The following is a 24,428-nucleotide window of genomic DNA, read 5'->3' as shown; positions in this document are numbered from 1 at the left end:
TTATAAAACCTTGCCAGTTGAGAAAGTTGTCGGTGATCCAGCGAAACAAGGAATGGGAGAGCGTACGCGAACCAACAATGAAGGCCGGAGCGAATGAATGGGGAGGGTGTGGCATGCGCAGACACAAGCAGAACGCATCGCGTGATAGGCCAGCCCAGTCTAGATTAAATCTAGACATACTGTGCCTCTCACTTCTCTGGTGCAGGATGGAGAGGTCACAATGCTGTGATAGATGGATGTAGTGAATGTATGACGTGCGCGAGCAGACGCAACGCACCACAGGGTATGGTGGGGTGGGGGACAACACTGCGGGCGAGTTAGCCTAGAGCCAGAGCCCCTTCTTTCTGATCGCCAAGGCCGATTTGTCAACATTACTAGTGCTAGAGAAAGAAACCTGATTCGATTTTTGATCAAGTAAGACCTTGAGATCATGTTGAACAAATCATCATCGGGGGAAATACAAAAAGGAATAAACAGAACCGCCAAATCATAGATAGGCCTACTTTACTATTTCCCTTGAATTTATTACTGGATCCCTTGTAATGAGAATCCTGCTATAACGGACATTTCGCACCGGTCCCCTCCCTCTCGTTATAACAGGATTCCACTGTAGTATAAAATATAGTCCATACTATCTTCTAAACTGATAACCCCCAATAAATGGATGCCCCTGTCTTGGCCTGAAAACAGCCTTTGTGTGTTGTTTTATTTTATTAATTTTTTTTTTTTTACAACACTTGCAACACAGACAGGTAAGTGCTGAATATTAAAGCTGTTCTTGTTACTATCTAGAGAGTATAGTATAATGAATGAAAAGGAGGAGAGAAGATAGATCATGTTTGATTGGAAAGAATTTAAGAGCAAATCACATCAGAGCAAGCACCAACCACCCATTTTACCTATGTCAAAGCAAACAGTGTGGTAGTCAAAAGCAATTCCACTTATTTTGAATACAATAGTCTTCGTCTAAAAGTGCAAGCCTGGTCATCAGGGGACTGAAAAACGCAGGTTCTTAGAGGTGGATTTTAAAGGGCACAATTCAGCTCTTACCTGTTGTCTCCCCTTGTTTATTCTAAGATGAAGTAATGACTCATAGGCACAAGTGACTACAGAGGGAAGGTAGAGAGGTTTGCTTTAAAAAAAAAAATCAAAATATGGAATTATTAGTTGTCCAAATTCTAGTAGATTTTTCAGGTTGATCACACTTTCACCAGACTGTCATGCATGACTACAACAGGGAGGAAAGGAGGGAGGAGCAGCTGGACATGGTCGTGAACATGCACCTCTGATATATCACTAAACAGCGGGCAGTGAAATCAAATATCGTTAGAGTGCTGACATAAAAGAATAAGGAGAGGGCTGAATTGTGTTTCTTTGGAGTTTGAGTACTTGTCCTAAACCGCCTGATATGATAATGACAGTTAGATTCTATTACTTCAGGATTTTTATCCCATAAAGACTCTTGTAGCTGTAGTTGATTTTGGTTGTAGTAAACCCCAAATCAGGAAGCTAGTTCAGTTATAGTTGACTCCACCTCAAAAACCTTTTGTTACTGTTTAATCAGACTTTTTTGTGTGTGGATAGACTATAGTTTTTGTAAATGTGAACTTTCACTCCCATTATAGCATGCATTGATTGATGAGACTATCCTTCTGTCTTATCAGGTTTCATTGCCATTGTCTGGTATACATATATCAGATCAGCCCTGCTTTTAATATCTTTAATCTTTACTCTCAAGTCTAAAAATTATTGCTCCTGGTCTTTGGAATATGATGCATAATTTATCACCTTTTTATGTTCATTTCTGCAATTATGGTGGTGTGGTACACTCCGGAGACTATTGTCAAGACTGAGAATCTTCAATTGTCTCATCAGGAGCTATTGCTTGTGACGTGGGTGGCAGATGTTGGTAGCAAAGAAAAAAGCTGTTGGACATGTCTTGAGCATCTTCAAAGGACAATCATCATCAACAATGGTGAGTCTGTTATGCAGTCGTAGTGTTTATTGAAATAAGCAGGGGACAACAGGCGCTTCGATATAGTTTTGCTCAATTTTAATTTTTTTCGCCACCATTGTTGATGTTGAAAATTTTTTGTTTTGATCATTCTAATTCTTGTATTGTTTTGATAGAAAACAAATTTGTCTACTACAGTGGGTGACAGTATCTGAGTATCATCTTGGATCATTTCATTTTTTAATGACAATATAAATTGATTCTTGTAAAACAGTTCTGAATCGGATTGAGAATGTGAAAAAAATTGTAAATGTTTTACTTCCCTATTGACTCTGTTTAGATCGCATAGGAGGCAGACTGCTTCAAGCCTGCCTGTTGGGGCTGAAAGAGATACAACACCCTAGCAGAAAGACTGAGGTAGTCTCTAAAAATTCTCCCCCATGCATGGAAATCTGAACTTACATCTTCTGTAAACGATGGAGAATTGCACCTGTTAGCTAAACCACTGATGTTGGTGGGAATGTAATGCTTTGAGACTTGAATCACGTACAGAGGAAGTTACTGCCATTGTTATTTGATGAAAAACAAAAATATGAACTGTTTCTTACAAAATCTTACAAATTTTTCTGTGGAGAAAGATTGCTTTTATTTTTTTTATTTTTTAAAGATCTAATAGAACAGATTAAGATTAACTTAATGATACAAAGAAAAAAGAAGTGTTGATAGTTTTGTATACAAAAAAGTAGTTCTGCTCATTCACACTCTTTTTTCCCTTATTGTTGTGTATAACAGTTATGAAGATAATTAAACAAAATACCACACGCTGAGATGATTTATCATTGTCTTTTTACTGATATTTAATATTATTTTTGTTTTCAATTAAAGTGTATTGCGTTGGATTTTCAGAAGTATTCTCAAGTTCAGCTTGGTTCTGTTGAGGGAAATGATCTGCTTGGTGTATCCCTTCACAAGGAGGCCACCACTGGCAGTCGCAGGTCACTGAAGAAAGTCTTACATTCAGGTTCTGAACTGATCTCTTACTCATTACCACTACTTAATCATGGAATTTTGTAGTCAAATAATGTGTTTGGTCTCGTAAAGAACCAATTGACTGTTGTGACCTTGTTAACAATGTTTCAAATAACTTGGTAAAAGCTGTTCAGTACTGAACTGAATCTAACATTTTCTTTGTCTTTCCTGGGACATCTCTCAACCTTTGGATGTTCTTTGGGATAAAAATATTTTCAGTGTTCAGCAAATATACTTTTCAGTGGAATTTACCCTTTGCAGCTTTTATTTGTATTTCTTCCATTCTTTACATTGGAGCTCTTGGGTGGTCTTTGTGTATATTATATCATCTTCATCTGGTGCCTTGCCCACTGGCGTGGACGATCATGGACCTCCACTTCACTCTGTCTTGTGTTGCAGTGATGGTATCTGTTGTTCTTGCTGTTCCCAGCCATATTGTCAACTTGTTCAGTATCTTTTCCCTCTGTGTCCCTCTGCCTCTCTTTCCATCAAACTTGCCTGTTGTTACAATGTTCCCCAATGCTTTTTTCCGCATTGTGTGTCTGATGAAATTTGCCTGTTGCTTTCGTATATTCGTCACAAGCTGTTGTCTGCAATTTGCTTCAACCAAAACTTCTTCATTTGTTTTTCTAGCTGTCCATGGGATATGCAACATGCGTCTTGTGAACCTCAACTCTGTCGCCTCTATTGTTCTTTCCAGCTGTCTATTGATTGTCCACGCTTCGCACCAGTATTATAGGATTGGCTCCATGTAACTTTTCAGTTCTGTTTTTCTTGTTTCCAGTGACAGATTGATGTTTGTAAGTAGCTGTTTCATTTTGTGGAAGGTTGTTTTTGCTTGGCAAATGCGGCTTTTAATTTCGGTGTGAAATCTCCCATCTGGTGATATAATGGTCCCCAAATATTTAAGATGTTGTACTTGCTTGAGGGTGGTACCATTGATTTTGATATTGCAGGTTGTGGTTGGAGTTTTTCTGCTTATCACCATTGTTTCAGTTTTCTTGATGTTTAGGCTTAGGCCCATGTTGTCACTCTCTTGCTCTATGACAATAGATCCTGTAGGTCTTCTTCATCTTCTGCTATTAGCACTGTGTCGTCTGCATATCTTAGATTGTTTACGTTATGTGCCCGTATCGAGATACCTGGAATTTTTTCCGTGTGTGTCACATGATATTTTCACTGTACAGGGAGAACAAGTCTGGTGATAGTACACATCCCTGTCTGACTCCTCTTTTAATCTGTATGCATTTGCTGATGTCGTTTTCAATTCTTATTGCAGCGGTTTGGTCCCAGTACATTTTTCTTGATAATCCTTAAGTCCTTCCCATCAATATTGAGGACTTCAAGCATGTCGACGATCTTGTCGTGCCCAACTTTGTCGAATGCCTTGGTGTAATCTATATAGCATAAATGAAGATCTTTCTGAACTTTCAGGGCATGTTCTATTGTTGTTCTGATGACATATATGGTATTTACAGTTCCTTTGCCTTCAGTAAATCCACACTGTTCTTGGGCTTTATCTGGGAGAATTTTATTTCATATTCTCATCATAATTATCGTATATTATATGCTGTTTGAAATAATATGGACGAAAGGTGATATGTATGCTCCCATCATTCCATGAGAATGTACACACTGAATAAGGGGTTTCGAGATCTCAGCTTAGCAGTATGGTGATGCCAGACTCTTGTTTCAATATCTGGTTCAATGCCTGGTTGTAGTAGGTTGTTGATGTGTTTGAATTTGGGTCAAGTTTTTCACATCCCCGATGTCAGTGTAACTTACTGTTGATTAGCTATTATCTTCTAATGTAAAAGAAAACAACAAAAAACCATCAGTGGTTTACTATACAAGTTGTGCACATTTTAAAAAACATTGACAGGTGGAAATTAAAGTAATGCGTTCTTGCCAAGGTAAACTGCTTGGCCTGAATTACAAATTTAATAAATACTTACAAACAACTGTAGACATCTTAGTCAGTGTTGATAACATAATTCTTTCTCTTGTGTTTTGAATGTGAATGTGTAGATTTTCCAAACAATTATATTTCTTTTATGTGTGAAACTGGCTATGTAAATGCTTCAAAACAATTTTCTCTCTTTTTATATGAATTCAAATGAGAACATTTTCCAAACCATTCTCTTTATTCTGTGTTTTAAGCCAAATGTGTAGATTTTCCCAACAACCTTGGCCAGACTCCACTGTTTTGCGCTTGTGCCAGGAACAATGAGGGGACAGCTTTACTGCTGCTGGAGTATGGAGCCAATCCCAACGAGTGAGGAATTTTATTGCATGAAAAGTTAATTCATTTGTTGATATCACACTTATGGAGATTTTTCATCCCTTGGCAGGTATGCAGAGGGTACCATGAACAGAGCTCATTTCTTTACTCTTCCTCTGCTATTTTTATCAGTCCTGCTTTTTTCATAGCACTAAACAACTCTTTTAGCATTGATGTCCTTCTTTTGATCAAATTGAACAAAACTGAAATAAGATTGTCTGAAAAGGAAGGTAAATAGCAACATAAATTCATTTATTCAAACAACTCTTCTCTAGAGCTCACTCCAGTTTTCTGAAATACTGCAAGCTTATGTTAAGAAATGCTGAAAAGGCATTGTAATGATTGTTTTCTGTGTTCACCTGAATTTCTAAACTATGTTCCAATGATGCATAATTTAGCATATGATATGTTTCCTTGCACCTAGTATATATTTTTAATATAATAATATTTCATCTATTAACTCATTCGCTACGCCGAGCCGTGGGGGGCGGCGCGGCTCAAGTGCCGTCAGTACGTTAAGCCGCCCCCGGCGGCTCGAGAACCGACGTTTAATTTTAGCTTGGTTTCTATTCCAATCCACTTATCCATGTTAAAATAAAGGTCATAATATAATGTTGACTTCTGGGTCAAGCGTTTCCACCGAAAATCGGAAGTTTTGATTCAGTTTTGAAACATGATTTCGTAGTTTATTCGACTTTGTTTTATCGCGAAGCCCAAATTATAGCCCAGACACCAGTCTTAGTACTTTTACACAACAAAATGTATCATTATTTTGCTCACTAAAGAAGTGTAGGACTCTTCTCTATAATATTGATACTATTGGACGCAAATTGCCGGTGCACTGTAATTGAGAAATCAATATTTTTGAGTGCTAGATATAGGCCTAGATCTAAATAGTCAAAATATTTTTTTCTCCCCAAAATCACTACTTTTGGGTGAAATTAATCAAAACGTACCACTCAAGACATGTATAGGTTTATTCCAAGTGCAATTCTGAATAATTCCATATAAGTTACGCATATTTTTTTCTGTTTGTGATCCTTTTTTCAAAATTATTAAAAAAATTTTTTTTTTTCAATATCGGATGGTGTGATCCAAATGTACAAATATTATGGAATATATGTAAATAACTGCACATTTTTCAATATTTTCCTGTTCTATATACAGTTATGGTTATTTTGATGTATCATTTGACTAGGTGCAAACGTGTTTTTTTAGTTTCACCTGAGATTATATATTTTTTATTTTCCAATTTTATCCGCATCCAGTCACAATTGTGTTGCATAATCGCCTCTTACAGGAACCAAAGTTGAAAAATACGCAAATAAATAATGCAGGTGTATTCTACAAACCATACTGAAAATGTTGGTATTTAATATGTTGATATTTATTTGAATGTATGGCCCCAAAGACCTGCGAACTGCGCACTAGTCATCATCTCATTTCGCCCTCCCGAAAAGAATTCGTCCACAAGCCGAAAATAATACGTAGCGAATGAGTTAAAAAACATGGAGGTTATTCTGTTCCTGTCTTTATTGCTGAAGGGTAATAACGCATCAATAGGCACTCACTTTGATAGTTGCCAACAACAGCTGCACATAAGACATGGTGACAATAGGGTCATTACCACTGTATTATAGCCATGCTAGGCATTTAAAGCTTATTTCCATTTAGTCTTATATGTACAGATATACATTTCAGGTTTCTTGTACGCTAATAGGGGGTTCGTACATACGCGGTCTGGTCGGGTTGGGCCGATCGGGTCGGGTCGCTTTCTTGTGGTTTCAGTGCACACTACAGCCCCGCCGAGATTGTACCCGACGACCTGGAAGTTAAAGTAGAGAAACTTTTAACCTATATGTGACTACATAGAGGGCGTAAACTGGGCTACGATTGGCTGAATTTTTTACCCATGAATACATAAGTAGATCTAGGCTTACGTTACTCTTGGACTTCCCGCACTCTCTCTCTCTCTCTCTGTCTCCCTCTGTGTGTGTATGTGTGTGTGTGTGTGCGCCTGTGTGTTTGTGTGGGCGTGTGTGCGTGAGTGTTTGCTTGCTTGCTTTAGTGTCTCTCTCCTTGTTTATTTCTCACTTCCCATATATCAGAGACCTAGATCTAGCAATGTTACTAGGTCTCTGCATACATCTCTCAACTTATCTCTCTCACTCCCTGTCACTCTCACCACCCTTCCTCTGTAATAATCCTCCTTCTTCTTACTCGTCTTCTTCTTCCTCTAGGCCTATGAGCGCTCCAAACCTGCTGTGAGAAGTGAGAAGACCGTCAAAGGCATGAGACCGAAACTGTGAATTCCCAGCTTACTTATGTATTCATGGGTCAAAATGGACACGTGACTCAGCCTTGTTGTGATTGGCTGCAAACCACCCGATCGTGCGATTCGCAGGCCTGAAAACAAACACGTTTGTTTTTGTAGGTCACTGACAGAGTCAATCGATTTGTGCCACGATGGCCGCTTTGCGCCCTCAATTTGGCTCACCCTGACTACCCAATAGGCCCAACCCTAGGCCTTCTCAGTTCAGACCCTATATCCCGGATGATTGGCTCCGGCATTGAGGGCCGGGGTGGACGACCTTATCTTGATAAGCTCACCCCGAAACCGGTCCTTATCTTATCGAGGATCAATGCGAAAAGCGGCGATTAAATGCGAAAAGGGGCGATAGGCAGATGTTCTAATACTAATACGTATACAGGTGATGGAACATTTTTCCATTACGCTTTTGCACGCTGATAGTGTAATAGTAATGTGTGTAGTCTGTAGTGTGTAGCCGTCTAGTCTATCTAATCTCCTAGCCTCTTCATTGTTTCATTCAGTGCTCTTGGGATGTACACTTTTTTTTCATTTGATTGGATGTATTTTCACTACACTCAATTCTAAGGATTAAATTTGTGCTTATATTGTGTGTTTTTGTGTTCAGCCCAGACTGCCCAGAGTCTAGTTTTCTTTCATCTTGAATGGTATTGTTACTAATGTTATTGTGAAAAAGTTTTCAGCTGACGTCTCAGTTTCACCGCAATGAACCCTGTGAGCAACATTTCAAATTTGAACATGGGAAGAAAGTGAAGGGGATGGGGCTGTAGAAGTGGTTATGCCAGCCAAAAGGGAGATAGCAAAGTAACAATATAGATTTCCAAAAGATTGAGAAAAAAAAGCACAGTGGATCAAAAGCGTTCCAAATAATGTAATCATGGTAGAAGATGTCACAGATTACAATGTATGGGAGTTTGCTCTCTGCACTTCCCACCTGATGTACCTTTGACACGGGCTGGAAGATTTATAGTGCTCAGAAGCCTCCATCAATATTTCCAGAAGTACCACCATCATGTTGTGACACATCAGCTCCAAAAAAAAAAAGAAAAAAAAAGAAAGAGCAACTACAAGTTCAGCTTTTTCTAGAGCTGCTGATATTGATGAAATGAACATAGAGCTGCTGATATTGATGAAATGAACGTAGAGCTGCTGATATTGATGAAATGAACGTAGAGCTGCTGATATTGATGAAATGAACGTAGAGCTGCTGATATTGATGAAATGAACGTAGAGCTGCTGATATTGATGAAATGAACGTAGAGCTGCTGATATTGATGAAATGAACGTAGAGCTGCTGATATTGATGAAATGAACGTAGAGCTGCTGATATTGATGAAATGAACGTAGAGCTGCTGATATTGATGAAATGAACGTAGAGCTGCTGATATTGATGAAATGAACGTAGAGCTGCTGATATTGATGAAATGAACGTAGAGCTGCTGATATTGATGAAATGAACGAAGAGCTGCTGATATTGATGAAATGAACGTATTTAAAGAAAGAGATGCCTTCAAGTTCGATTCAGTTTTATCAAACAATGGATATGAAGCTGACAGCCATTGGAAATGTTGCAAAGAGTAAAGATTATAATACATAAGTTGTCTTGCTCAGCAGAACTCGAGATGGCCCTGTTTTTGCATTTTCCATGTAGTTTATGGTTGTTCACCTCATCCATGACCACGTGAAAGAGTTTTCAGTTGAAACTTCACAAACTAAAGCACATCAGACATCCAGACTTCACTAGAGATGTTGTCACATGCTAGAGCCAGTTAGCCTAGAGGAAATTTTGCTCTTTGTGTGTAACCTTCTAGAGAGGCATTATTGGCCTGCACTACTTCTAGATCTACTACTTGTTGGGTTGGGTGTTTTTTTTGTTGGAAACCACTGAACAAACTGTGCAGAAATTGATTAGTGGCGATTTTGTGGGACTTTCTATCCACATTCCATCTTGATATTGTTATCATAAGCTCATGTAGTTGGCAAATATAAGGACAGGCGAAGATAAAAATAGCAAAGTTGTCTTCCAGATCATGCAAACAGTAACTTTTTCAGAGGTAAGAGACGTCTTTTTTTATCAACAGCTGATTGGGTTCAGTTACATGCACTCCATCTGAAGAGCGATATATATATATAAATATAATATATATAATGTGTGTGCATGTGAAATTAATTTTCTTTCATGTTTGTTTAAACATGTAGAATGAGAACGGTGTCTCTTGTAGGCTATCCGTTGCAAGTGAACAACCAAAGTTATCCCACTTGTGTGCCACGGTCTGTATTTCATGGTAAAATGCGAACGTAATTCATTTTCATGTTGACGAATTGATACACTCAGTCACTGATGTGATCTTCCTTTGTTATAAGAGCTGATAAAGTCTCACAACAAAGCAGCAACAACAAAAATACATTGAATTTAAGTAAGGTTCCATGTAGGCCAGTGTCGTGAGTACAGTGCGAGAATGCTCCATCACCCGCACCAGCGCATTAATCTATCGCCGCTTTTTGCATTGACCCTGCGTGAACGTGTCGGCCTCCAATGCTGAGGCCAATCGTACGGGATGTTAGGCCTGGTACTGAGAAGGCCTAGGCCCGACCCGACCCGACCCAACCCGATCGCGTATGCGGGCACCCCCTACCAGATTTGTACCCAATGTACTACAGCAGTGGTTTTCAAACTTTTTTCGCCCACCGCCCCCTTTTTCACCCAGCCGAGTCCCAGCGCCCCCTACTCCACCCCAACCATCAATCTGACATAATGACATGCATAATATATAACAATCACAAATAAAGAGAGAGCTCAAACAGCAGTGTAGAAAGTAACGTGCCTAAATTCTACTAATTTAGTTCTGAATATTAGTTGGGTCACAAATCACCATCTTTACAATCTTAAATTAAGCGTGGACGAGAGATAATAAAGCACATTTTTCTTCAATCTTATGCAAGGACATTGAGAGCAAAATACTGTCATTTTATGCGTATAGTTGTCATCGTACTGAACGACCAGTGTTATTAACATCAATAAAAATAAAACATGTATTATCACATTTACAGAAGCAAAACGCCAAAAACTAAACACACAAATAAAAACGCCCGTGATCATTGTTTTGAAAACAGATTGACATTATCTCTTTTCTCCCATCAACGTGCTGCAATGAAGTGGCCTGAGATTTGTATCAAATATCTCCATTGCAGAAAATAAAAACGTTATTAAGTTGTTCAAATGTGAGAAACCACACGAAAGAAAAAGTATGCATGGATCTTAGTCTGTAATTATCCCCATCATCGTCATCATCATCTATCATCATCATCATCATCATCATCATCATCAACATCATCATCATTTTCATCAGCAATGGCAACTCTGTTAAACAAGTAAATGTTTTGCTTTTTAAAAAAAAGAAGAAAAGAAAAGAAAAAAAAAAAAGAAAAGACACATTGAGATATCAAGTAAGGGTAAACTACGGAGTAAGCCTGCGCAAATAAGTTATTGACACTACCCTAATGGGAAGGAAGGACCTGCTAAGACGGAACCAACTTATCAACATCAGGTTTCAGATTGGTCAGTAGCCGACGCAAATCGCTACGCTTCGTCAGCAAACTTGTCACTGCACTGAATCCCCTTTCTACTAGATAGGAGGCAGGAAAAGAGATGAACAACTTGATCTTTTCCCACTTTGAGGGGCATTTGTCTTGCACAATAGTTTTCAACCAGAATGACTGGTACGGCTTTTTGAACAATGGTTTGATTTCAAAGTCACATTTCATCATCAGAAGCTCTTCTTCAATTGCTACTAGCAAGTTATCATCTGTTTCAGTGTTCAATGGGTCCAGTATCCAGTATGGAATTTCCAGTTTAAAAATATCAGGAGGCTAAACCTTGTCTTCATATCAGCATGCAAATCTCTGAAGTGGTTGCTATATATATATTTGTAGTTCCTCGTCAGAAATGCGCCCTTCTTTCAGTGTCTCCGCCAAGCTAGGAAACTGAGAAATTTTCTTCTGCCAATGTTTCGGCGGATCATTTCCAGTTTCGACAAGAATGACGAAAGCCTTGATCAGATTGGTGTCATCCGCCTGCAGCTGAAAGTTGAACTGGCTGAACTTTGTGAAAAGATCTGTGAGGAGCGCAATGTTGTTTTTGTGTTCTTTCAGTTTATTGCAGAGATCACTGTCTGTTTCTTGAAAAAAACAAAACCAACTTCAGCACAGAATCAAACAGGCAGAACAATAATCGTGTTCAACAGTTTCCTTTCGAGAGCCACCAGACTTCAGTGTGCAAAAGTAAGCATTGAAAGTACTCGTCATTTTCAGTGCTCAGCTGTTGAAATAGTCTCGAGTTCAAAGCGTGGACTTTGATCTTGTTCACACACTTGATGGCAATGGCCAGTGTGTCATGCAGACTTTTATTCAGTTTTTTTTTTGCCACCAAATTATGTCTGTGAATGACACAGTAAACAGTAAATACTCCATGGACTGATTTCTTCAAAAAGTTCATAAATCCAAGTTTCCGACCTGCCATCGACGGTGCCCCATCTGTTGCACAGGCAACTGTATTGGTCAGAGGGATCTGTTTCTCCTCGAAAAATTCTTGGACCACTTTGAAAATGGACTCGCCTTTGGTATCTGTTTCCAACATTTTCGCAAATAACAATTCTTGCATTATTTCCTCACCCTCTATGAACTGATATCCAGTTAAAGGCTGAGCTCATGTCCTTTCAGCATTTTGCACTGTGATTCCTCAACATTTGCTGACATCTCATCAATACGTCTTTGAATGGTATTGTCACTTAGTGGGAGAACTTTGAACACAGGCTCCGGGGCACGTCGCAGGTAATATGAGGTCCTCACCAATAGCATGGTGTTTGGCTGCCTTTGTAATTAGCTGAGATAAATTATATGTTGCTCGTAAGCCTTCATCAGCTTGATCCACGTTGGCTACAAACACCGGTTTAAAGGATTTTCATTTCTGAAAATTGATCTTTAGAGTTTTGAAGTATGCCAGATCTTTGTCAGATTTGTCTTGACGAATCTTCTTTATATGGGATTTGCGGGCAGGGAACGAAAGTTTTTAGTTATAAGTAGCCTACATGTAGTATTGTAAACTATGCCTAAGCTATCTATTTTTGTTTTTGTTTTTGTTTTTTATGTGGCTTTTTTCTCTTCATCACGTTTTATGTTGCATGTCATGAAAATTTCACACCGCCCCCTTAGCGCCCACCAGCGCCCCCCAATCGCCCAGTTTCGCCACAGCGCCCCCCAAACTCTCGCCACCGCCCCCCTGGGGCGCCCACTTTGAAAACCACTGTACTACAGTATATTTGAGTTTGAGAAATATTCAAAATCTTCATGCAATGATTATGGCTTTTGTCAATTATCCTAGATTTTAGTTAATAAAAAAAGAATGTCCTAATTATTTGCTTTTTTTCTCCAGGCTCGGGTCACAATAATATATTTCCTTACAAATTGGCTCATTTACACCGTTTTACAATTGGATGGCATGCAAACAATACCTTTTGGGTTTGGATTAAGATTAAGTCTGAAGCATGTTCGCGATACTTTGGTTTGATGTGTTGTTACTGCTACAGACTTGTGCATTTAGTTATTGTTTTCAATGTTTTTGATGTGATAGCAATGTTATATTCTTCCTTTTTTACATTAGGAAAAGTCAGAATGGAATGACTCCTACCCATGCAGCATGCTTCATGGGCAATGTTTGTTTGCTTCGAAAATTAATTGAAGCTGGTGGAGACTTACGTCTACATGACACGGATGGTGCAGGAATGAGGGAGTGGGCTTTGCGAAACACAGAGCCAAAACGCCGTGGTAGAATGCTTGAGTTTCTTAACAAGACTCACCTGTTTGCCATGACGTACAGCGGTGATACAGCCAGCCGGGATCAGTTGATCAGATTTGGAAGAAGGTCAGAGGTCTCTCCTTTGCTTTGACCTTATACCTACACATTCATGCATTTGTATAAAAACATGCACAGATGCACACACCTGTTCAAAATACACACGCACACTCTCAATCTCATGCCCATTCTCTTGTGCTCTATTCAAGTCTTACGAACTAATAAAATACACTGATTACCTTATCTCATTGTGGCTTTGCCATTGACTGTTCTGACCTGACTAGGCAGATTTGCATGTATGTGAATCAAAATGCAACTGTTGGCTCTAATGTTTAGAACCATTTTCTTTGTTGCTTTTTCCTCCAGACAGCATATGAAAACCTCTTTGTTGGAGTTGATGAAGCAGAGGAGTTCACATGACTCAGGTGTCAAGAGTCTTCAGCGAGTAAAGAGTATGGGATTTGGAAAGGTATTCCTGCAGACTGATTCACTGACATGTGTGGCTGTTTGGTTTTACTGTTAAATGTTTTATTCCGCTCCCAAGGAAATTGCAATGTAACTCTTAAAGTTTTAATGCCTTTGATACATTAACTGTATTTTATTCCTTTATGCTTAAGTTGTTTGGGAAGAACTTTCTTTTGATTGTGAGCTTCCAGGTTTTTTCAGAAGTCTCTGCTTTGTTTCAAATTACTACCAAACCATGTTCCTTACTTTCACATACAAAACAGACAAACTTTGCTGCTTTTGTATATCTAAATGGCTTTCTATTTCATACATGGTGGATTGTGACCTGCCATTTAGATGTACCCCTCGGGGTGGTGGCACTGACTGTAGTGTCTTTAGGCCATTCCCAAAGGGAATTTCTCGTTCCTGCCCAGTAGAATTGTAAATGGGCTGATTCATCAATGTCACGCTCATAACTGTACCTGATCTACTATAGTGAACTGCTGCTTTTTCTTTCCTATTCTTTACTTTGTCATTTTTCTTCTACTTCTTTTGTATATTTGTCACACTCTTGTGACCCACTGTTTCCGGGGTGCCTTGATAGTCGAAGCAGACTTTGTGCTGTTGAGGCTAAAGAGGTGAGCAGAGTAAGTCTGATTCCCTGTAAGGACTTCTCTGTTGACATCTACCCCTTGGCGCTCATATGACCTTATGCAGTTGCGAGCACCATAAAACCTCTACTAAAACTAAAAAATAAAACATTTAGATGTGGTATGAGCTGCCTGTTTGTGCTCCACACAGTATGTCTCAGAACATCTTATTCTTAATCTATCTAGAGAAAAAGGAAAGACTACTTTATTGGTCTTAGTATAGAGATTTTTGTTGTATGTGGACATGCTTAATTATCATGTATCAAGCTGTTATGTTTATTCAAATTGCACTTCACGGACCACTGTGTTTGTAAAGATAATAATAATAATAAATTGCATTTATATAGCGCATATCCACAAAGAAGTGCTCAGTGCACTATACAATAATACAAAGAACATATGCAGCGCACAGTTCCCATAGTAATCCTCTTTCTCTCTCTCTCACTATGTCTCTGTCTCTGTCTCTCTGTCTCTGTCTCTTTCTGTCTCTCTCTGTCTCTCTGTCTCTCTTTCTGTCTGTCTGTCTCTCTCTCTCTCTCTCTCTCTCTCTCTCTCTCTCTCTCTCTCTCTCTCTCGCTCTCTCGCTCTCTCTCTCTCTCTCTCTCTCTCTCGCTCTCTCCCTCCCTCCCTCCCCCCGTGAGTAAATACAATCCCTCAAAGCTTACCCAGACACCCTCGCACACATTGATGAATTCACAGTCATAAATTCTTACAGAACAGAACTGCAAGAATAAACGATACTGAGAGAACTTAATAGATACTGAGAGAACATGAATATTTGTATTGGGAATGTAGGAAATTACAGATTGAAGCTGGACTGAAACAAATGCGTTTTAAGTGCTGATTTAAATTTTGATAAAATGGTAGACTCCCGTAGATGAGCTGGTAAAGTGTTCACAGGGAGGGGGCGTGATGTGAAAAAGCTCTCCCTCCGAGTCTCTGACTTTTACTTTTGACAGGTCTTGAAAGTCTTTTCGTCGCCGATCTTAAAGGCCGAGATGGTATATATTCGATGACTATGTCACAAAGATATGATGGTGCAATGCTGTTGACGCACTTAAAACAAAGAACAATTTTTTTGTCCTGAATTCGTGCTTTCACCGGGAGCCAATGTAGTTGAATTAGTATTGGTGGTATAGGCTCTTTGCATTGCCTAAGGAATAATGAAGAAATCACTCAGACACATGCTGTTGCTGATTGCAAAGAGTGCTGCCTTGTTCTTCCTAACTTGGGTAAATGCTGTGGGTCACGTCCCAATGACCACCTGTCTAAAAGCCATCGTGGCAGCACTTGTACCTTCTGTTTGTGATATTTTCTTCCAGGTGTACCTGGGCAGTGACCACGACGGAGGTCTCATGTCCATCATACCGCTTGTCAGCGAGGCTCTACTCTTTGTCACGAACAGTAACTGCTTTGACTGTGGCTATAATACATTCATCGAAGAGTGAGAAGGGCCTTTTTACATTTTGTACACTATATTTTTGTTTCCTCGGTTTATTGCTTTTCACAATAAACATCAAACTGACAGATTTTTCATTTACATATTTTTCATATATTCCGTGCTCTTGAAAAATGTTTAGCTGTACAATAGATGGTCGTCGATTAGGGGCATGCTTCACTTTCAAGTGTGTATCTACCATTTTTTTTGTCTCTTTGATCCTTACTACTCTATTTTTCATGCCCACTTTATGAATATCAGTGGGTTACAATTAGAATACTGATTATGTATCTAGCCTAACACTATTGGTTGTTTACTACAGTAGTCTCTGCCTAAGATCCCACCGCTTACGATCCCGATTCGGTTAAGATCCCGCTGTTTCAAGAAAACAGAATTTTTACTATACAAAAGTCACCCCTAAGATACCGCTGTATTTAACTCTGAAGGTCTACATTCGGCTAAGATCCCGCATTTCAGATCATAATTTGCGGAACAAAAACCCGGGCGGGCACAGTCAATCAACCAAGAGTGAAAAGTTTAGCTCAATAAACTGTCCGTGGCTTCAAAGATCAGCCACTATCGTGAATGTGATCACATACACGTTGTAAAACTCGAGGAAGCGATACAACGTTTGCCCCAGACGGGATCACACTGAGGTGTGAACTGACCGACAGGTTTGTTTTCCCCACACATCGCACTCACACATGAGCTCTCCCCCTAAACTTACATCACTCGCTGGATGGGTAGGGCCTACACATTTGCTCCAGGCGGGATCACATCGAACCGTGAACTCTTCCCTGACCAATGCAGCAGTTGTCTCTACTCCCGAATTTGCGAGACAGACCGAATTTTAATTGATGTGTTCACAGCGTAAAGGTGTGTAACGACTACGACGGGGAGGGGGGGGGGGACTCAGTCAGAGATGAAAAGCCATAAATTTTCGACAGGTAAAGGGGAGGGACAACTGGATAAGCGTAGATATTGAGACTCATGATAGGATAATAAGTGAAAATCGCACGCCCCATGCCACTATGCACTGTGATAGGTTATCAAGGTCAACCACTCTTTGCTCGCCATATGTCATAAACCCACCAAGCGGTCACGTCAGTTCATTTTAGAGTGAAGGGAGACCATTTTACCTAATGTGAGCCTTAACATGGGTCACCATAGGTTCTTCCCTGGGTTCGTCGGTTAAGATCCCGGTTCGCCTAAGATCCCGCATTTCCTTGCTCCCGAGCACCGGGATCTTAGGCGGAGACTACTGTATTATTTTTTATTTATATTTTGCTTTTGACTGTTAGCCAGTTTGTGAGTGCAAGCATATTATTATTACATTATTATGTTTATGTGTGCATTTGTGTGTGGAGAGGATGTGGGAGAGAGTGTGTACAGGTGTGCGCACACGTATGTGTGTGTGTGTGTGTGTGTGAGTGTGTTTGTGTGTGTGTGGTGTGTGTGTCTGGTGTGTGTGTGTATGTGTGTGTGTATGTGTGTGTGTGCGCCCTTGTGTGCGCAGACCTGACACTCATCCCAATTTAATTGAGATATCCCGATTTTTTTCCCAAAATCTCAAGCATCCCGATTTTCCAGATTTCAATCACGTGTTTCTTGATTTTTTGTTGTTGTGTCTGTTTTGGCCAATTCTTAGAAAAAAATTATCTTTTGCTTTGAAGCACTGATTGGACTTTTTATGAGAAGGAACTTAGAATGCTATTTTCTATAACATCAAAGCTGGATCTAGTAGTTGACTCACGCACTAAAATTCTGACTTGGATACTCTCAAATTCTACTTTAGCTTTTGTTACCCAGAATTCTCCAAAGATGGCAGGATAACTGAAACAGTTATGACAGGCCTAAAAATAATCAATATTATTCATTGTTCTTCTGTTGCTTTAAAAGCAAGCTTCATCTGAGTCCTTGTTAATCAGGCCCATCATCAAGACCATCATCATGCGCTCGTTCGCATCACGTGAAATGACCTCATGTGAGTAGCGCGTGTGTCGGGGACTGTTGGTTGTCAGGGGTCAACAAATTTTATTCACACTGGTCGCATTGGTCGAGGTGTCTTTCGAGACTTCAGTGTGGGACGACCGGGGGAGGGGTATTTTTAGACACTTGGGCTTGAAGTGCCTGATGTGACATATATGTACCTGTTGAGGATAAAGTAACAAGAAAAAAGTAATAAACAACCTTGGAACCAAATTTCAGATTTGAGATTTGATTGGAGCTAGGTCTGTGCCATATAGGATGGCGCAGTTTTGAGGGGGGGGGGCTTGAGTGTATTAACCATCGAAGTCAATGTTACTGTACAAAAATGTGCGCCTATTGCGTGGATGATTCGAGTTATATGCATCCTGCGCTTTGGCCCAAATATGAACTTACTCCTGCAAAAGTTTTGTCTTGCATGCTTGCCTCACAAAGGGAGCCCGCCCCCCCCCCCACCCTCCCCCCTCCGACTTATTTGCCTTTGATCCCGATTTTTTCACCAGATCATGATTTTTTTACTTTGCATATCCTGATTTTTAGATTTCATGGAGTGGCAGGTCTGGTGTGTGTATGTGTGTGTTTATGTGTGTGTCTGTGCGAGTTAAACACAGAATTAATGTGCCAGGATCTGGACAATAAAGGCTTATCTTGTCTTGCCTTGCCTTGCCTTGCCTTGCCTTGCCTTGCCTTGCCTTGCCTTGCCTTGCCTTGCCTTGTCTTGTCTTCTCTTATCTTACGCAACCTTTTTTAAACATCTCTGTCCTTTAATTGTGATTTAACACTTTCCATCTACGCAGCGTGCAGAGCGCGCAACACTTATCCCCATGGACCAGGATACATGTGCGGTACACGCTATATCACACCGTCGCCGATCGGTGTCCTGTGGGTGCAAAGTGTTAAAGGTCACTTGTAATTGTTCAGAATTATAAGAAGACTGCACTTCCAGATATGAAATGAAAAATGTGTGCTGGAGCCTGACATAATAACTTACTGCCCCCTATTTTCCTGCACAAAGACTCCTTTTGTCTCATCAAAGACTCTGAAGCAGAGTTTTATTTTCCCATGGGGATGTTGCCGTCAGGATGTGTTGTTATGAATTGCGGTTGTTGCAAGAAAAGTTAAGGGTCGTGTTATGCAAAAAGCTCTTTTAAGACTAGGCGCATGCTTGAGAGATGTTAACCCTTTAAAAAAAGTAATGTTTTCACAATTTAAAAAATCTTAACGAACCTTTTTGTAAGAATGAAAACAAAAAACAACCGAAGAAAAACCTGAACAAAGAAAAAGAAAAAAATGGAATCAAAGAAACAAAGAGAAGGGTATTTCAGTGTTAATTGAAAGAATTGACATTTTTAAAAAGATGATTATCAGGAAATAGAAAGGATTTTTTTCTTTTTCAGGATGGAGTGGATGAACACTCCGGTGAGTGTGAAACAAGTCAAGCCAGACGCCCTCACTGAAGACGGCATAGATTTACTCATTTCTGATGCTGAACAACTCGGGTAAGACAAGCACACACTTATCTGTGTATGCATACACACTTTATTTTTTTCTCCTTCAAAAGTTTTGATATTTCATATGCCGCTCCACAGTGTTCTGGAGATGTGCTGATGGATTCCAGTCAGTGATTCTAATGTAGATCGAGTGATATTCATGAAAAGGGAATTGTGTGAACTTCTCAGAGTTGTCACATTCTCGATCAACATTCCTACAGTAAGCACTATTTTGAATTTGACAATTTCCTTTTCAAAATGTATTGGTACAATGTTGCACGTTATTTGTGGTTAGTTTCCTTCTGCTGAATTTGTTTGGATGAAATCATGAATTACTTAAAAAGCAGAAAAAAAGCAAGATGAAAAGGCTAGTCTGGTTCGTAAATAATGTTGATACTGCTGAAAATTTTTTATTCAATACTCTGGGTGCATTTATTGATGATTATAATCAATACGGCCCCCTTTACCTTTTATCTTCACAATACACACACACACACTCATACACGCACACACACGCACACACACGCACACACACACAAACGTATGCACGCATGCGCGCACACACTCTCACACACACACACATCCTTGCACACACACACACACACACACACATACGCATACATACATCAATCTGATCTGGTGTTCCTAGCAAACTCCGACACCCCAATATTTTGCTCCTGATGGGAATCTGTCAGCCGAGCTGCCTCGACAACATCATGGTTCTACTGGAGCGGATAAATTATGCAACCCTGTACCACCTATTGCATGAAACGGTGAGTAGTTCAATTTGGCTTGGCCGTTTCTACACGCATGAGACCAGGGGTCACCAAACTATGGTCCACCACGGTCAGTTTGTCTGGCCCACCGCCATTCCACCGTGGGGGAAACAAACTTGGAGGATGTTTTTGTAGTGTACTTAGGACTTGGTCACCAAAATAATCTAACCATATCATTGAACTCTGCAGTGCAAATCAAACTTTCTTTTATAGACTTCATAATTTCTAGCTAATATGTCACACACTTGCTAGGCTTCAGTGCGTCAAATCTTTTCAGTTAACACATCGGTGTATGATATTGAACTTAATAGTAATCTGGCCAATTCTTGACACTCTGTCAGTTATCCAGCCCACTTTGAAAAGTTTGGTTACCCCTGCACTAGACTGACAAACTTCAAGGCTTATTCAGTGGGGGCGGGGAGCCTTCAATTTTCTATTGTTTTCTTTTGCACCCCTATCCTACCACACTTTAGTGGAAATTGTTACTTGAGGCTTGATTGAAACATTTGTGCTGAAAGGTGGAATTGTGACTGTTGCAGGATGAATACTGAATTGTCTGAGGGTATGATGGATCGGATCCTCAATTTCCTGTTTTGGAGAATCTGTAAATGAAGATGTTTGAATAGGAGCGAGCGAAAACTCTTACATTTTCTTAAAACCTGTACCCATACTTTGAAAGCAGTATCTAAACAGTTTCCTCTTTTTATTTTCATATTATCTTTATGATATGCTGCTGTGATTGATTAATTTTATCTTTTGCTTTGTATTGATAGAATGGATGCATTTGTCTGACTTTCTTCAACAATAATGCAGCACTACCGAGCATCATTAATGTTGATGAAAACGAATATATATCATTATGTTAAAAAAACCAAACAGTTTCCCTCCGCTGAATGTCAAACATGGCAACTTGGCATGTGTCCCTACATTTTCACCCCGTTTGTTTAATAAAAATTATGGAAATTACTAGTGGGTTGTATTTTGCAGGCACTGACGTCTTTTAAAAAGAAAAAAACAATAAATTTGAGTGTTCTTTGAGTGTCTAACTGGTTGGGTATTCATAATCGAGTCTTTTAAAAATCAGAATGTGTTACCAAGCCAATAACAATGAAAATTAAATGGATATATATATGAAAATGAATCTGCCTAAAAAAATAGTTGCTTCATTTCAAATTTTGCATGTTTTTCTAAAAGAGAAAGGAATCTTGACTCTCTGTTTATTACAGGGTGTCTAAAGAAAAAGAGGATCCACTTAAAAGGTCGGTGGCCTAGTGGTTAGGCTCTCGGACTTGCAACCGTTAGGTCGTGGGTTCGAATCCCGTCTTTGGGAAAGGCACTTTACACAAATTTTCCTCACTTCACCCAGGTGGGAATGGGTACCCGGCTATAGACAGCGAAAGGTCTTGTCAGTTTGTTAGTGTTTGAGCACTTAATCAGCTGCTTGCACTGTATGCTTCCCGGGAAACTGAGAATGTTTCAGAGTGTTCTATGGTCTGCTGGGGTAATAATATAGTGTAAAGCGCATAGAGCCTGCTGTTGAGCGGGGATATGTGATATACAAATGCTATTTATTATTTTATTATTATTATTTAATAACTCTGTCATCTTTACACTAACCTGTTGTAAAATTCAAACAAATAAAATTCAACCATAGGGGTGTCAGTTTTGTACATATGAAAAAAATCTATCAGTACTTTTGATAAATATCAAGTTTTAAAAATTGCAAAAGAAAATTGGGTAAAATGCAAAATTTTACTTCTTATATGCGTTCAGTCACAAGGGCATGATCAGCCCGCTCTGGTTTCAGGGCAAAGATAGTAAAACCACAACAGTCACGTCAGATAGATATCTAAACGTGCTGAGAATGTTTTGGAGAAATTTGGGGAGGAGAATATGTTGTGCTGTATAAGCCTGCTTCCAGTGGGATTGGGCCACAATCCACTCACCAAGAGTTGGCCTGATGTGGTTGCAAGAAAGGTTTGGGGAACATCTTCATCATCATCCAGTGCCAGATCTGCGACAGACATCGGCGATCATGATTTTCCATTCATTCCTTTGCTCGGATGCTCTCAGAAAAGCTACGTTTCCCTGATTTTTCCCTTTTACCCATTTGTTTAGGTTCCCTAAGTATGTTGTTCTGGGCCTACCCCTGCCTCGCTTGCCGAACATCTTACAAACCAAAAATTTTCAAAAGAACGGTTACCATATTTTTTGACATATAAAATTCAGGGAAGAAACCCAAAATCAATCGAACAGTTGAAACTCAAAGTTGAACAGGACATCAAAAGAATCAGCCCAGAAGATGCCTCAGGGTTATTCAAAATTTTCAGTGATGTATTGGAGCTTGCATGGAAAAAAATGGTCTATATCCAGGGATTTAAATAGTGATCACCTTCCTTGATTTTAATTGCAATATCACTTTTGTATTTTGTTCTTCAATGCACAAATAGTGACTACTGGAAATAGAACAACATCATGGTCAATTTTAAAGAAGTTGTAAAGTTTTGCTTTTCAGTCAGTTTTGATTGAAATTGTGAAAAACAAATATTTTTTAAACATATGAATTGATTTTTTTCCATATTGACAAATGCAACGTCCCCATGATATTTCTGCGAAATTTTATTAAAATTGGTACAAAGATAACAAGTTATTTCTGTTTACCTGAGTCCTCTTTTTTTTAGACACCTGGTACTATCGATAAAAGGAAACTAAAGTCAGTTTGTGCAGTGAAATAAGGTATTTAGATCAATACGGTCTTGGTTTTGTTTTAGTGGAAGTACTATATAGAATATCCGAAAAGTTTGAAATTCACAGAACTTTTGTGTTGGACTTTCCTAGAAAAGAAAGTTGTTGACAAGTCAGAAGATGAACCTGGTGCATCAGATGTGTGGGGCCATGGAGTTCATCCACAGCCAGAACCTCATCCACTGTGGCCTGTCTTCCATGGCTGTCTATCTGGTCTCCATAGGACTGGCCAAGATTGGGAACCTTGAGTTCATGGTGGAAGGGTGAGTCTGCTAAGACTTTTTAAAAAGACTTTGACTGTCAGGATCAGATCAGATTTATTTCCCCAGCAGTTAGTGAAACGGTAATGGACCCTCTAACAACCAGCAGGAGATGTTTCCTCTCTTTTGGTTGAACAATGCACAAAGATGTCTTTGTTCAACACTGCATCTGAGGTTTGTACTTTGGCATGTGGTCTCTATCTTCTTTTTTCGCTCCTTCCTTCTCTATTCGGCCCTCTTGGCGTTGTGATCCTCATTCATAATCACTAATTTGTATGTCTAAAGTTGCAAAATGTTAACAATATCTAAGAGCTTATTTGCTCAATATTTTAAAGACTCAGTCCTCCCTTTTTTGATTTGGTGTTGTTTGTAAGCGTGTATGCCGTTTGGTTCAACATGTACACAAAGAAGAACAGACTCGACTTGCACGTTTGCCGGCTGAGTAGGGAATGGCCCACTGGCTCACCAGTCCTTTAATCTCGTGCTGAGCTCAGTGGTTACAAAAACATTCATCGGAAATGGTACGAAACACGAACAATGTACACATATCAACATCCCCCCTTCTTTAGCAGAATGCATTATGTGCATTCCTTAACGTAACATTTCAACATCTTATTGGTCAATTAGTTCAAAACCCTTTATAGAAATATTCTTTATTAGCAAGTTAAAGCATACGTATTTCTACTACTAATATCATTTGAGCGTTACAGACACAAAATAGAAAGCATATAGCTCATGAATCCCATTCCCAAGAAATTAATACTGATTTAAAATAAAGTTTAAACCTTTTAAATCAAACAGCGATTTCTCCACATTGTATCCGATTTATACTAAAAGATGATAGTCCATTAACATTTATATTCTAATAACACAAATCAAAACTTTCTGTTAATTGTCTTGTCAAAATCCTTTTCGATAACTTCTTCGGGTCCGTCGTCTGCTCATCAGTTCTCAGCGGTGGTGAGTATGGAAAATTGTCTTTTAAAGATTTTAAAGACTGATTTCTAAACAGAACTCTACTGTTCTGATGGGTGACTAGTGTCTGTGCATATGTGACTAAAGTTCAGTTGTGTATACAATGTGTACTGCTTTGTTTTGATGTTGTTGTGGACCGCATGTTGCCCACCAACACAATTGTCCGTATCACAATTTTAATCAAAAACAGGCCATAGATCTATTCAAATGGTGCAATCGA

General features: G+C 39.3%; 1 protein-coding gene across 1 annotated transcript in view; it reads left to right on the top strand.

Moving 5' to 3' along the window:
- Positions 1-24,428, top strand: part of LOC101861270 (inactive serine/threonine-protein kinase TEX14) — a 39,659-nt gene that overhangs the window by 1,779 nt on the left and 13,452 nt on the right. Inside the window, exons 2-10 of the mRNA XM_005092836.3 lie at positions 1,876-1,975; positions 2,861-2,975; positions 5,144-5,258; positions 13,253-13,513; positions 13,811-13,913; positions 15,861-15,982; positions 19,360-19,461; positions 20,102-20,225; positions 23,067-23,236. Of these exons, the coding sequence (XP_005092893.1) occupies positions 1,904-1,975; positions 2,861-2,975; positions 5,144-5,258; positions 13,253-13,513; positions 13,811-13,913; positions 15,861-15,982; positions 19,360-19,461; positions 20,102-20,225; positions 23,067-23,236 (1,184 nt within the window). The 5' untranslated portion in view covers positions 1,876-1,903. The remainder of the gene's footprint in view (positions 1-1,875; positions 1,976-2,860; positions 2,976-5,143; positions 5,259-13,252; positions 13,514-13,810; positions 13,914-15,860; positions 15,983-19,359; positions 19,462-20,101; positions 20,226-23,066; positions 23,237-24,428) is intronic.

Source organism: Aplysia californica, unplaced genomic scaffold (genome assembly GCF_000002075.1).
Source record: "Aplysia californica isolate F4 #8 unplaced genomic scaffold, AplCal3.0 scaffold00053, whole genome shotgun sequence".
NCBI lineage: Eukaryota > Metazoa > Mollusca > Gastropoda > Aplysiida > Aplysiidae > Aplysia > Aplysia californica.
This window is presented reverse-complemented; position numbering and strand designations above follow the sequence as displayed.